Source organism: Cheilinus undulatus, linkage group 8 (genome assembly GCF_018320785.1).
Source record: "Cheilinus undulatus linkage group 8, ASM1832078v1, whole genome shotgun sequence".
Taxonomy (NCBI): Eukaryota; Metazoa; Chordata; class Actinopteri; order Labriformes; family Labridae; genus Cheilinus; species Cheilinus undulatus.
Genome location: NC_054872.1, coordinates 18,399,664 through 18,413,780, shown reverse-complemented (window position 1 = coordinate 18,413,780; position 14,117 = coordinate 18,399,664). Strand labels below are relative to the sequence as shown.

Sequence of the window (14,117 nt, the reverse complement as noted above, 5' to 3'; positions counted from 1 at the left end):
GACTGGCTGACGTCCACAGGTGAGAGATGGACGTGCATTCACTCTTTCTTTTAAGGGAGAGAAAACAAGAGACAAGGAGGGAGACAGAAAAGCAGAAGATACAGTGTGGGAGTCAGGGTGAAAAACGTGAGGGAAAGGAAGGAGGAGGGAGAGAGAGAGAGACTCGGAGGAATGAGGAATAGACGAGGAGAGGGAGAGCAGTCAGTCAAAAGATAAAAAGAGACACCGAAGGCGAGGAGGAAGCGCGGTAGTCAGGGAGCGATCGAGAGATAGTAAGAGGTGTTTAATAAAGAAGAGATCATTTAGCTGTCACCATCAGGAGAGTCTCTGTCAGCCAACTGCTTCTGTCAGCGCACAGAAGAGAAGAGAGACTCGCCCGCCTGACAGCCTCACATCAAACTCTATTGGGACAGAAGACTTTAGAAAGAAAGACGTTTAAAAAAAAGGCTTTAAAAGGCCGCTATCACACATAACACGACAGCCGAAGCAGCTTATGATCTCCAAATTGGAAGGAGGAGAAAATCAGCTCTTTGGAGTAATGTTCAATTTTCTCACACTTTCCTGTGATTTAAGCTATTTTTAGGGTATTTACAAATGCAGCAATTGTGACAGGCTGGAATCAAACCGAACACTCACTGGGTGATTTTTTTATGAAGTGGTAAACAAGGTCTATGGCCTGCGGTTTGGGGAGGAATCCAACCATTGCAGACGCAGAAAACAGAGAAAAAAAAAACAAGGCAGGACTAATCGCCCACACACAGACAAACATGCACACGCGAGGCAACATCGCAGATCAAAAAAAAAACACCAAAGCAGTAATCACACACATTACACACACCATCTGGCTCTTTGTTGACTTCTGCCTCTGTGTGATTTAAACTTGGTGCGTGTTTGTGAGTGTAAACACCTACAGTGTGTCGGACATATCTGAGTGTGTGGGTGTGATTCCTTGTGTGACAAAGATCTCATGCACCATCGATGTTTTGGCACGTCGTTTTTTCCAAGCAAGAGAAAGAAAAAACATTTCCAGACTGTTTGTTTGTGGCAAAAAAGAGCAAGAAAGAGAGCTCTACCTGGGTGACACATTATGATCTGTGAAATAATATGTTCACAGCCGCCTGTGGAAAACAAACAGACTTTCTTCAGTGTGTCTGTGTCATCTTCACATCCATGTGTGTGAAGTTCAAATGTGCCTCCACCTGTTTTTTTTTCTCTGGTTGCACAATTTATCCAGGCAGAAAAACAAGAAAATCAGAAGTTTTGGACGGATGACGGCATGGCCTTGTGGAAATGTCAAACTACGACAACAAAAAGCCGTCCAAAGTATTGTCTCACTCTGCTGCAAAATCCCATCTTATCCGGATAGCCACAACAGTCTGCCATTGTGCTGCAGAAGTGGAAGAAAGTATTGATAATAGATCAGATGATGAAGTAAGAGAGTGCAGAATGTCCTGTTCCGTCCCAGCTGGAGCCGTTCTCATTGATTCGAGCAGCCGAGAGTGACTTGAAATAAAGACGACCCGCACTTGACCCGACAGCGGCGACACACGAGACGCTCATAAAAAACTATTCTAACTACTTACAACAAATCCAAAAAGGACTACAAAGAGCCAGATGGTTAAGGTTAGTTATTACGCTGTCCAAAAAGGAGTCATCGAAAAATATGTGAGTGTGTCATTTGTTTCTATTGGATGTTCAGCACGACTAAAGAGCCCATAATGGGAGTGAAGTGTGAAGCAACTGTGGAGTGATTTTCCAACAAGCTTGACAAAGTGGGCTTAACCAGAGCCACTGCTTTACTTTGAGAACAACTGGTTTCATCCTCCTTGAAATACTAACATAAGGGCTCTTCTTCTTTTATTTTTTTATTTTTGGACTTCTGCATTAACTAGATAGGACAGTGAATAGCTTAGGGAATCAGGAGAGAGTAGGGAATGACATATTGGATTTCACCCCCATACACCTGCATGGAGGGCTGTAGCCTCTCTTAGGGGTTCAAAGTAACGGCTAGGCCATCAGCATCCTTGTAGGGGTTCTTCCGAACTAACCAGTATCCCCTCATACCAACTGTCCAGTCCATTATTTAGCCCAAGGACCAATAAAGCTCAATTTTTTAATTTATTTGCAGTGCCTATAAAAAGTAGTCACCCCCTTGGATGTTTTAGCCTCTAACTGAGTACATAAATCAGTCATCAGTCATTTATAATATAAATGAAAACAGATTTGTACAAAGTAATGCCAATTGAATATAAAAATATGTAATGTAAAATAAGCGTTTTCTTACATTTTCACCCCCTTTAAAGCGGCTATTCCTGGCTACCATTACACCATGAAGACAAAAGAACACCCCAAGCAACTAAAAAAAAGGTTATTGGAAAGTATAAGTAAGGGGATGGATTCAAACAGTTTCCAAGGCACTGAACATCCCCCAGAGTTCAGTTTAATCCATCGACAAGAAATGTAAGTAGCATGACACGTGTAAATCTGCCAGGATCCGGCCGTCCTCACAAACTGAGTGACCATACGATGTAAACATGCAAGGAGGAGATGACACACAAGCTAGCAGTGCCAGATGAGATGTTCCACACACAGCAGCATAAATTATGCAAACCACTGTCCAAGTTTATGAATCAAATTAATGAATTATAATAGCCTGCACAACAATGTATATATAAGTACACAACACAAATAAGCTCTATCCAAACTGTAGCTGTGTTAGAAGAACTAAGAGTTAAACATCATCTCTTCAGCAGCTGCAGCCCCTCAACCAGTGTGCTGCTGAGAGAAGAAGAGCCATCACCATGAACAAACACAAGCCTTAAGAGTGGATGGGTAAGATTCAGTCAATATTAATGTAAAAAAAGTACAGTATAGACCCGTTCATAATAAACGGTGCCAAGAAAAAACCCTAATGATTCAGGGATATGTAGTAAATAAAACTAACTTGACTAACAAATGACTGGGAAAAAAATCTTTCTATGAAGGGAAGACTTTTAAACTACAACGCCTGTGTGTAGAAATGAACGGGTGGCATAGAAGGTGCTTTCGAAGAATAGAAGAATGCTTTATGAATATTAATAATAGCTGAATTGAACATTAATATAATCAATACACTTAATATGCAATTCAGTAACTTTAGTGAGAGGTTGGGAACTAAAGTGGGCTGGTATGAGCCATGAAACTCCAGCCCTGGTAGAGGGGGAAATTAATCTGGCAAACTATAGGAAAATCCTGAAGGACAATCTCATTCAGTCTGCAAAAGAATACCGCTTGGGAGACGATTCATTTTCCAGCAAGACAATGACTCTATGAATGCAGCAAAAGTTACACGGAAATGCTTTAACGACAAGGTGGATGTTCTGGAGTGGCAGAGTCAAAGGCCAGACTTCAGTCTGATAGTGAATTTGCTGGACTTGAAAAGGGCTGATCACGCCCAATCCCTGTGCAACCGGACAGAGCTTGAACAGTGTTGCAAAGAAGAATGGAGTTAAATGCTAGACTGATAGAGACCTATCCACACAGACTCAGTAGTGATGTGAATTATGGCTCTTTTCAATGATCCGGTTCATTTGGTTCAGCTCAGCAAAAGGAGACGGTTCTTTCGGCTCCCAAACGGCTCTTCATTCAGGTTCCAGTTTGGCTTCATTTGACCTGCCAGACCTGCCATAGCATATGACTGGTAAGTGGGCAGGTATTTTACTCTAACTAAATCTACTACTAATATATGAAAATATCATGTAATACATTTTTTCAATGTTCTTTCCCCCCAAACACCTTGCGGGGCAGATGAAATCTGCTTATTGGCTTGGCTATATGACACACCTGAAATAAAACATTAACGTTACACCATCAAACAATAATCCTTAATGCATGGCGTGCCTATGGTAGAGGGCAAAAGATCATTCCAACTAATTAATAAAAAAAAAAAAAACAGACACACACAATCTATATAAAAATAAAATTGGTAATAGTAACAGTGATATGAAATGGCTCTTACATGAACCACCCATCACTAAGACTCAGTGCAATGGTTGCTGCCAAAGATTCTACTAAATATCAACTTGAAGGGAGTGAATATTTATGTAATCAATTATTTTACATTACATATTTAGCTTAAACTGACATTACTTTGCATTATATGTTTCACTTTGAACTTCAAGAGTTTTTTTTTGTCAGAAAAACCAAACTATATTGACCATGACTGATTTATAAAAATCACTAAAATGTTGAAACATCCAGGGGGGTGAATACTTCCTACCTACACTCTATAATGTTTGTTTTAAGACATTGGAATAAGATCCATTAACTGTATGTATTTTGTCACATTGGGGACCCCTTATATTAACATCAGTTTTTAAATTTGACCAAAAAGTTGTGTTAATACCTCAATGTTCTTGACTGGTGCCAGGAGTATTAACCTAACCCTAACCTTATGTTCTTTATTTACCTTGGCTTTAGAGAAATGCTATTATATCCCGCATAACAGTAAAAAACAATAGATGACAGATCTTTCCACAGCATCAAATGGAGCTGGGGGTGGTTGGGGGGTTTGCCTGACAGACTGACTTTTACTATGACAGTCCTTTCAGGAGGGAGTGACGTGTTTCGCTCTACCCATGGAAACTCCTTAGAACGGTTTCCATGACTGAACTTTTGTTATATTTTTCAGAATAGCAATGCAGAACATAAAGCGAGGTGAAACTGGTGTATTTTCCAACTGTCATGATTTAAAGAAGACTGTCAGTACTTGAACTTTGTGCAGATATGAAGAAATCTGTGGGCTCCCTGGCTGTATGTGTGAAGTGTTAAAGACAGTCCTCAGAGGTTGCTCTCATCTTCAGATTGGTGTTTTCATCTCCTTTAGGAACTCCTTCCCCTTATAGATTCTCGCCTATTGATGACACACACTCGCTCATCTCTGCAGGATATCCGTGAGAATCCATACATTATGTATATGTGCACAGCTCTAAGTGGTGAATGTCCTCTCTGACTGAGTGTGGATGTGCATTCTTGAGTGTACATGCAGGTTGGTCTCTACGTGTGGTATCCCCTAATTGGGAATCCAATGCAGCTGTCTTGTCCCTCATTTTCCTCCCCCTCTGACAGTTCGACTCAGACAAACACAGAGGGAGGACTGGGGGGTGCTGTGCTTCAGAAGTCCTTGAATTCATTCTCCCTATGTAGATGTTCAGGCTCTATGAAGAAATGAAGTCTTGGAGTGCTTCATGATGAAAAGAAAATGTGCTGTGAATTCAGAAGATGGCTTGCTGTTACTGAAGCGTTAACTTTATCCGCAGCGATGCTTTTCCATGAAGTTTCAAACAGTCTATCAAGCTGCTTAGGTAGGAAATTCAGAGGTAAACTGTTCTGTGACCACACATTTGAGGCTCTTTTCCTATCTTTTTCTTATTTTCCTTTCATCTGATAGCATCACAGTGTGGGCTGCAGTGTGAACTTTTGCCATAAAGATTTATGTCAGACCAAATAGCCGAGTATTACTCTATTTCAGATACAATGGTGGGTAAATTGAGTTTAGATGAGTATAATCTCCACTGCATCCCAGGGCCATAACTCTTCAGAGAGCTCGATACCCTCTCCATTTAGGATCCTACATAAAGGATCTTTTTATCAATATAATTACAGTGAAATGACCACGGACAACAGCAGAGTGTTTGCAAAAGAACTGCTGACTCTTAGTGCCGTGTCATGCAAGAGAAAAACAAGTCAATAGAGTTCACATAAGGAGAAAGATGCGTGTTTTAAGCTAGTGGTCCTGAAGGCATTCAGCATGATGCACACATAAAAGAAGTGAAAATCAATGAATAAGTGGCATGTCAAAGTAACAAGGCTATTACTTACAGGTTTTCTCTGAATTCAGTGGAACATTTATAAATAACTGTTGATTTGTCACTTTACCCTGAAGTGCAACCACTGTGATGTTAAATGAAGCCACTGCTGAAATGCAAAAAAAAACCCCGCAGTTCCTCAAGCCTCCACTTGAGGCTTGCTCAAAAATACAGTTTCAATTAGAGCCTTTATTAAAATCTGATTTTTTTAAATTGTAGGAAATAAACAATTTACAATAAATGGTTTTAGTCTTGATAGCTAATTTCTTTACTGATTTACATATTTGGCATGATGGAAAATCTCTAGCTTTTTTCTGGTTTTCTAAAGGAGCCACTATCATCACAATTCATTAAAATAAAATAAAATAAAAAAAATTACTTAAAAAGTAAAGGTTGTTACATATTCAAGGCTGTAATAATCTCCCTAAAGGCCATACGTGCAGCATGTAGTATGTGAAAAGTATTTCATTTTTTTGTCTCAACATGACAAAAATCTGGGTTTTTATTCTTTAACTGGCAAATAAAGTGATAAATTCCTAAAAATGTATCAGTTTTTGATTTTCATAATCAAGTCTGATTGTCATGCAAAAAAAGTGGGTTCTTTTATATAAATTTTTAGTACTGCTATTTACAATAGTGTCCATTTTTTGCCACTTACATCCACTGTGTAACAATTTTGCATGTAATATTTGAAAAATATATATATTTTTTTGTTTTACATTATGATTTTTTTTAAACTGGCATTTAAAGGGTGAAATTCCTTATAAATAGATAAATATTAGATATTTATGATCAGGTCTAACCTTGATTAACCCTCTGAGCTCTATGCTATGTTTTTAACCATTGTGTCTAGCCTGAACTTATTGTCTTGAAAAGGCTGTAGAACATCAACTCTGTGGTGTACAGTCATACTCTAACCAATCCTTTTCTTCAGGACAACTTTAAGAATATGTAGAATATGTGCAGTAAAGTCACTGGAATTTTAAAAAGTTATGGGACTATAAAGATAACAGAAAAATACAAATCAGAAATTATAACTACATTTTTATGTATTAAACACAGTAAAAATTCATGACTAAGAATTTTTTTTTGCACAAACTTGTTCTACCCTCTTTTTGGGACCAAAGAATTAACAAATATTCATTCTGTTCAAGCCCTTTTTAAGAAATATAGAAATAAAATGATTGGCCATGGCTCTTGCTGATGAATAGGTTCCCTTCTCAGGGTCTGGGGGCTGTTTGTCTAAAGAATAGGTCCAGTCTCTTTTGTTTTTTCTGCATATTGAACAACTCTCAGGGCAAAAACTATCTCTTGTGGTGTTGCTGAAAAACTTGTTTTAATAACTAACTGAATAATTGCACTGTCCAAATCTGATGCACCTTAGTGGTGCCTGAACTGAGTCCGGCTGCCTTGGGAGATGTGGTGGTCTGCACTCCCCTTTACAACTGACTTTGGACATTATATAACAATTTAATTAAATTATTAATGAATTAATTTTGTCTCCTTAGTGATATTGTGATTGCTACTGCATCTACCATGGTGGCGTCAATAGATAGGCAGCAAGGCCTTGCTCTAGGTACTAGCTTGGTTTAATTCTATTTGTTTATTTTCCTGCCTGACTACCTGCAATCATTTCTTTCAGCTTTGGGCTCTGTTTCCAGGGGAAATCACACACACACTCACACAATTATATAACTTAAACCAACTGATCTACTAGTCTGTACAATCAACTGGCCTGTCTGTACTTTGTCTCTGTTTGTCTGTGTATCTTGTGTACGCGTTTGTTACATGAACTTTTCGGTGTTCCAAAAACTAGATAAACAGATAAAATAATAATAATAATAAAATTTGAAAAAATAAAACATCAATACAGTATTGCGCCATGAAATATCGCGATATAACAGTGTATCGATATTTTCTAACATCCCTAGTGTGGATGAATAAAGAAATAATACTAATGATTATATCAGTATCATTAAGGATTAAAATAAGTAATCGCTGGCTGATATTGATGATTTTATTGAAAAAAAATATGTACACAGTTGTCTCTAAAGTAGGAAATAAAATAATGTGACTAAAAGAGAAAAAAAAAAAAGAATTTTTCAGTGCTCTAGAGACAGTAATGCAACTAGGACTCAGTTTGCTGGAACCACAGCGAACATTTACAGAGAAAAAAAAATAGAATGAAAATTTAAGTGGCTTTAGGTTTAAGGTTTTACAAGAGTTTTTTGGTGGGCCCCAGATGATTTTCAAGTCTCAAACTGTGCCACTGCATACTGAAGATTGGGAAAGGCTGCAGTAGGAGAACAGATTGAACATATTACACATAGCAATATTAGATAGATAGATAGATAGATAGATAGATAGATAGATAGATAGATAGATAGATAGATAGATAGATAGATAGATAGATAGATAGATAGATAGATAGATAGATAGATAGATAGATAGATAGATAGATAGATAGATAGATAGATAGATAGATAGATAGATAGATAGATAGATGTGTCAACAAGTGTGAGAGAAGGCGAGTGAGTGAGTGAGCGAGCGAGTGGGAGAGAAAATTGTCCTTGTGCCAGTCTTTACATTCAGCTCACGTTCGGCTCTGTCCCCAGACGTTAAAAGTGTGTCCATAGTTTGGGCGACCGGGGGAGTGATTGGAAATGTCAGCTGACAACAGCACTTTTCACTGACACTCCGAGAACTGGCACAGAGACAGAGGGGGGGGGGGGAGAAAGAGAAGGATGGAGGGAGGAAATGAGGAGCATGACAGAATGTGAGGGGAGAGGATGGAGCTGGTGGGCGGCTGGGCACAGAGAGAGGGAAAAAAAAAAAAGCCACGCTTGGTAACAATGAGGAAGAGGATGACATTGATCTCAAAGAGTGAGTGTGTGAGAGTGTGTGTGTGCCAGCGTCGAGGGAGCGTCCTTCCGTTATTCATTGTAACTGTGTGCATGAATGAAAAGCCTGTTTGTGTGCATTTGTGCGTGCGTGTCGTGTCACTGAGTGACAGGAAACTGCCACTCAGTCTATTTCCGAACGCCGCAGAGAGTTGGAAACCCAAGGCTAAGGCCGCTGCCCACCAGCACACACACAGGCCCCCTCCCCTGCTGACCTTTCCTAAATGTTACTGGGCACTTGGCACACTGACGGGGCGTCTAATGAAACTTTTATTGGCCCCCATTTTTCACCCCGCTTTTCCAGAATGCCTCCAGGGCTGAGCTGAAATACAACAGGCCTGAACTGCAGCTGGCACGCAGAAGGCCAAGGTACGGTGGATGAGTAAGTGTGTATTTGTTTATACTCTGTGTTACAGCCTTCACATTATATATCTATCTGCTATTTTTAATCCAAAATCAATGACACTGTTCACAAAATGCTTTAAAGCTCATTCAAAGTCCTATCCTGTAGAATATTTAGCTCAGTATATCTTTCCCCTGTTACACTTGATCGCATCAAGTAATAGCTGAAGGCAAACATGATCCTCTTTGGGCTAGCTGCTTGCAACATTTCTTTTTTGTCTCTGTTGGTTCAGGCTTGGAAGACTTGGAATGAAATGTGCAGGACTGACTTCGGGCATAAAGGAGAGGACAACATGAGTGCTAAACAGTTCAAATTAAAGTCCTGATAGGCAACTACAGGATTGTAGCTTTTTGCTAAGAGCGACTGATTCTCTACGAGAGAATTAAAAGCATGAATAGCTCTATAAATTGTACATAATTTTCTCCAGCCATCTAAAATGTCTCTAGGTCTGTTTCACAGATTAACTGGAGAAATGCTATTTAGGTGCAAACACTCAAAGGGTGTCCTGATCTGTGCAGTTTGCATGGATCTGTGTGTTTTAGCGCTGATGGCATGCCACACTGACCAAACATGGATGAGCTGATTAGGGGTTGACTATGATGTCACGCTTGAATCTGAGACATGCTATAACAAGGTTTATTTATCAAGCTAATTTAGTATGCTGATTTATTAGATACCTACTTTAACTGGATTACACATTTTTTTAGAGAGCAGTCTGACTGCAGACCACAGATCTCAGACACCCCCTGTTGCAGACCACTACTGTGAGACACCACATCTGTCAGAATGGAAGGGGATTGTAGGATATCAAATGGCATTAGCATTAGCTGCTTGCGGCAGAAACGCTAAAAAATGTATCAAAACAAGGATAAAAATATGTTCAATATCATATTGACTGGGATGGATTTCATTTTTATAGGCCCCAGAAAGTCACCCAGGTTCCAGACTCAAAAGAAAAGCTTCTCTAAGAGCAACGTTGGCATGAATAGTATCATTGGAATGGCAAACTTCAGGAAGAAGATATGTAAGAGTCTCCAAATAATGGTTCAAAGGTATTTAAACTTTTATAAACTGTCACTTCTTGTCACATACAGTATGACATCAGTGTCAGAGGGTTTAGGTGAAATGAAACTTTAAGGAGCAGTTATGTACTAATTTTTCATCACTGTAACTGCAGGGAGACAATGCAGTGACTGAATTTGAGTTTGCTGAAAGGGTCCATAAAGCATGCAATTAATTGCAAAAAAAGTGTACTCATCATAGTTTATCACAATTAATGCATTAATGCTGTCAGCTGTAGTTCAGATGCAAATGCAAAATTGTTTTCTTGATCACTGGAAATTTTGCGCATGTCATCTCAGCAAAGTAAAGTAGCCACCGAGTGTTAACAGTAGTTCAGCCAGGTATTTCTGAATTTAGCTTTTTTTTTTTTTTGCACTGAGGCAAATTTATTAAAATAGGGGCCAATGTTAACCTGACACACCAGATGGATTTGTTTCGCACATCCATCTGGGAAAGCTTCAATAGGAAACGTCTGAGAAAACAGAGCCAGAAACAGGGCCAAAATTAATGTATAAAGAAAAATGTAAAAGTATGGAATCAGCAGGGCAGAACAGCAGATGTTGCCAGATGGATTATTATTTGTGCAGCCAACAACTGGGGAAGAAGACTTGTTTAAATCCACAACCTTTTATATTATGTTGAACACAGAACTACTTTACTTAAAGGAGGCCATTCATATAGTCATTATAAGGAGTATACTATCTATTTAATCTGCATACTAAATGATTAAAGACAACACAATCCACTGAATCAAAGATGTTTAAATAACCTTCAGTTGTCTAATGTTTATTTTGCTGCTATATCTACCAGTGAACACTGAGTTAAAAAGCTTTAAAGCTTTGTACAGCTACTGAGAGGACACTGTGGAAAGTTTGTTTTTGACAAATACTGTTTTCAAAGTGAAGAATGGACTTACAATCCCTCTGTTTACCCTGTTTTAGCAGAGAACAACACAAACTGTGTTAAGACATTTGTTTTACAGTGGGTTCAAACATCAGGGACTCTTCTCTTTCATTACAGTGTGCTATAATGTACAGAAACATCTGATCATTCATTACAGCTTTCACTGAAATGTTTAGAGGATTGACAATTAATGTTGTCACAAATTTTACAAGTCTCCCTTGATAGTGTTAACCGCAATGCAATTAAAGTTTACTTTCAACTTAGCTTTACCACTTTAATCATGAAATGAAAGGAATAATGGGCCATGGTGCGAGATATTTCAATGTCTTTAAATAAGACTCTGTTGGAGATTGAAGTTTGAGGGTTTGCATGTTCTGCTGACATGCAGAGGAGTGTGTGTGTCTGTCCCTGTGCAGCTTGTGTGTAAATATGACCTGGTGCAGAAGGGAACGGATGGGTTAGGCCCAGCTGGGTTGTGTTTTTTCCTCTGCGGAAGCACAGGGGAGGAACACAGAGGTCAAGAGCAAACTGTTGATGCTCATTATACACTGCTGTTGGACTCACGCTAAACTAATTACAACAAGCTGGTCTGAGCAGAGCTGCAGTGAACTGAGTGGAGCTGCACTCCTAAGGATGTATCTGCAGAGCGACAGCACACTCAGATCGAGTTGGAGAGTAAAAAAGACAATGATGGGACTCACGGCTGGCAGAGTTTGATGAGGTCCTGGTCTGTGGTGGCCGGTGGCAGGCCTCTGATGTACAGATTGGTCTTACTAAGCTGCTCCACTAACCCTCCTCCATGACCTCCTCCACCTCCTCCACCACCTCCCCCTCCTCCTCCTCCAGTGGTACCAGGGCTGGGCGGAGCCATGGGTGGAGGGGGAGGAGCATAGGACTGCTGCAGACACAGGAGAGAAGAGGAAAGTCAAAGGTCACTCAAGGTCATAACATGAAAAATACTGGGGTTTTTTTTACCTTTATGAGACATTAATACCAACAGTTTCACAATGCAAAGACAGTTATTTTAAAGTGATGAAAGAAATCAGTATTTTCGGTTTGTTGTACGCCACTGTGTCGTGCAGGATTTGGCTACTGGTTATGTGCTCTTGCTTTGCAAAATAGTGACACAAATACAGAGGCTTTCTGTGAACAAAATAAAATGCTTAAAAAGATTTTAATAGTGCATATGTTTGAGCCAACATTGTTTTGTGGCCCATTTTTACCACCAAGTCATTTAATTCTGAGGAGAAACTGTACCCATCTGTTACACTTTATAGCCTAGCTTCCTGGACAGTTCAGCCAGTGAGTCCTTAAGGAGCAATGCTCACTGAAATCACTGGAGGCTAATATCACCACTACTGCTACATACCTTATATGACTCAACTTCAAAAATACTGAAATTCCCCTTTTAAGTTTCCATCTCTCTGATGTGCCAATCAAAGTACAAACGATCTTTGCAGCAAAATCAAATCCTTGTGAAGGATCTTTTCTGACTTTAATATCATTAATCAACAGGAAGCGCATTAAGGGAAGGAAGCAGGATATGTGTAATGAGTAGTCCTCATTACAATCAGGGTTTTATAGCAGGAGCTTGTATAAATGGCCACAACAGGCTGTACTGCATCATGTAATACATATACAGGCATTCATAACACACTGAATGCAGAGGTTAGTGTCCTATCAGGAACTTATCTAATCATTCACACACAGTTTTTTAGGGGTGAAATTTGGGATTAAGTTTTTTGCTGATTGAGAATGTAAGAGTGAATGGCTGCCGTCCACAAAGGAGCACAGTTTGGGTTGTTTGGGGTTCTGTTGCCTTGTCCAGCAGTGCTCAGGAAGTAAACTGGCCCCTCTCTGTCTACAAGACCAATTTCCAGACTTGGTATGAGCAGGACTTTCTTGGACGACCCTCCCTTGATCCTCTCTTACTGAGCTCCCTCTCACTGAGACCAGATATATTCTTAACGACAGTTCAGTCTGTGCCTTTTTCTGACTGAAGTGACCATTTAGAAATCACTCCAGCCAAAGGAGAATTGTCAGGCTGTTTCCACTTAAACTGAATTTTGAATTGGTTATTTTCATTTTTTTATTTTTCTATTTTTTTACTGAAGCTCATCAACGTCAGTCATATTTTATTTTTCTGATACCAGTGACTTTTATACTTTAAGATGCTGTCATCTATTCTGAAACAAAACAACACTGTGTGGGTATATTTCATGCACTTTAAGAAGTGTGAGGAAACTCACTGTTGGGGCATAAAGCAGACCATTTAATGTCTAATCCATGCCTTGGCCCATTATTGTCCCTAACTTACCCAAACGTTTCCTATCAGCCTGGGCTGTCCAATTACACAGCTCAATGCTGACTTAATGACTTAATAAGATGACCATTTCTGGCAGGGAGGAAAGGCAGTGTGTGGATTAATGAGGGTTTGCAGCTGATGGTTTCAGAGAGCAAACCATCCCCTGCCTGTTTGCTGTCTCACAGAAAAACTATTAGGTTAAGTTTGGAGGAAGTAAACAAGCCAGATGGCTCTTATGAAAACAGCGTTCAAAACACTGCCTGCTTTCTTGATGTTTGGAGCAAAACAGCCACAAAGAAATCTGGTCTCAGGATCGGCCCCGCTGCAGGGAACTGATTGGAACAAGTTCAAGACCTCACTGCGGTTTGAGATGATCACAGACAAGTCTCACTGTGAGCCCCAGTGACCGAAGAGAGAGACAGAAAAGGGAGAGAGAGTGCAGGGAGACAGACAGGTGTGCTCAGATCAAGACTGTATTTAGCTAATGTCTGTGCATGTGTGATCACAAATACTAGAAAGCGTGTATGAGCTTGTGCGTCTGAGCCGCTGTTTGTGATAATGACAGGTTGTCACCACACAGCGATGTGGAGCCGCAGCCAGCTCTGGTATTAATCCATTACCTGTACTTCCCTCCACTGGCAGACAATTCCTGACACAAACACACACACACACATGCAAGCACGCTGTCAGCTGAGAGA

The 14,117-nt window shown here is 39.8% G+C and overlaps 1 protein-coding gene across 2 annotated transcripts in view; it reads right to left on the bottom strand.

The window, feature by feature from the left end:
• Positions 1–14,117, bottom strand: part of LOC121513676 (RNA-binding motif, single-stranded-interacting protein 3-like) — a 237,171-nt gene that overhangs the window by 162,500 nt on the left and 60,554 nt on the right. For both annotated transcript variants that reach the window (XM_041793581.1, XM_041793582.1), the window contains exon 2: positions 11,816–12,012. In XM_041793581.1, coding sequence (XP_041649515.1) covers positions 11,816–12,012 — 197 coding nt within the window. The remainder of the gene's footprint in view (positions 1–11,815; positions 12,013–14,117) is intronic.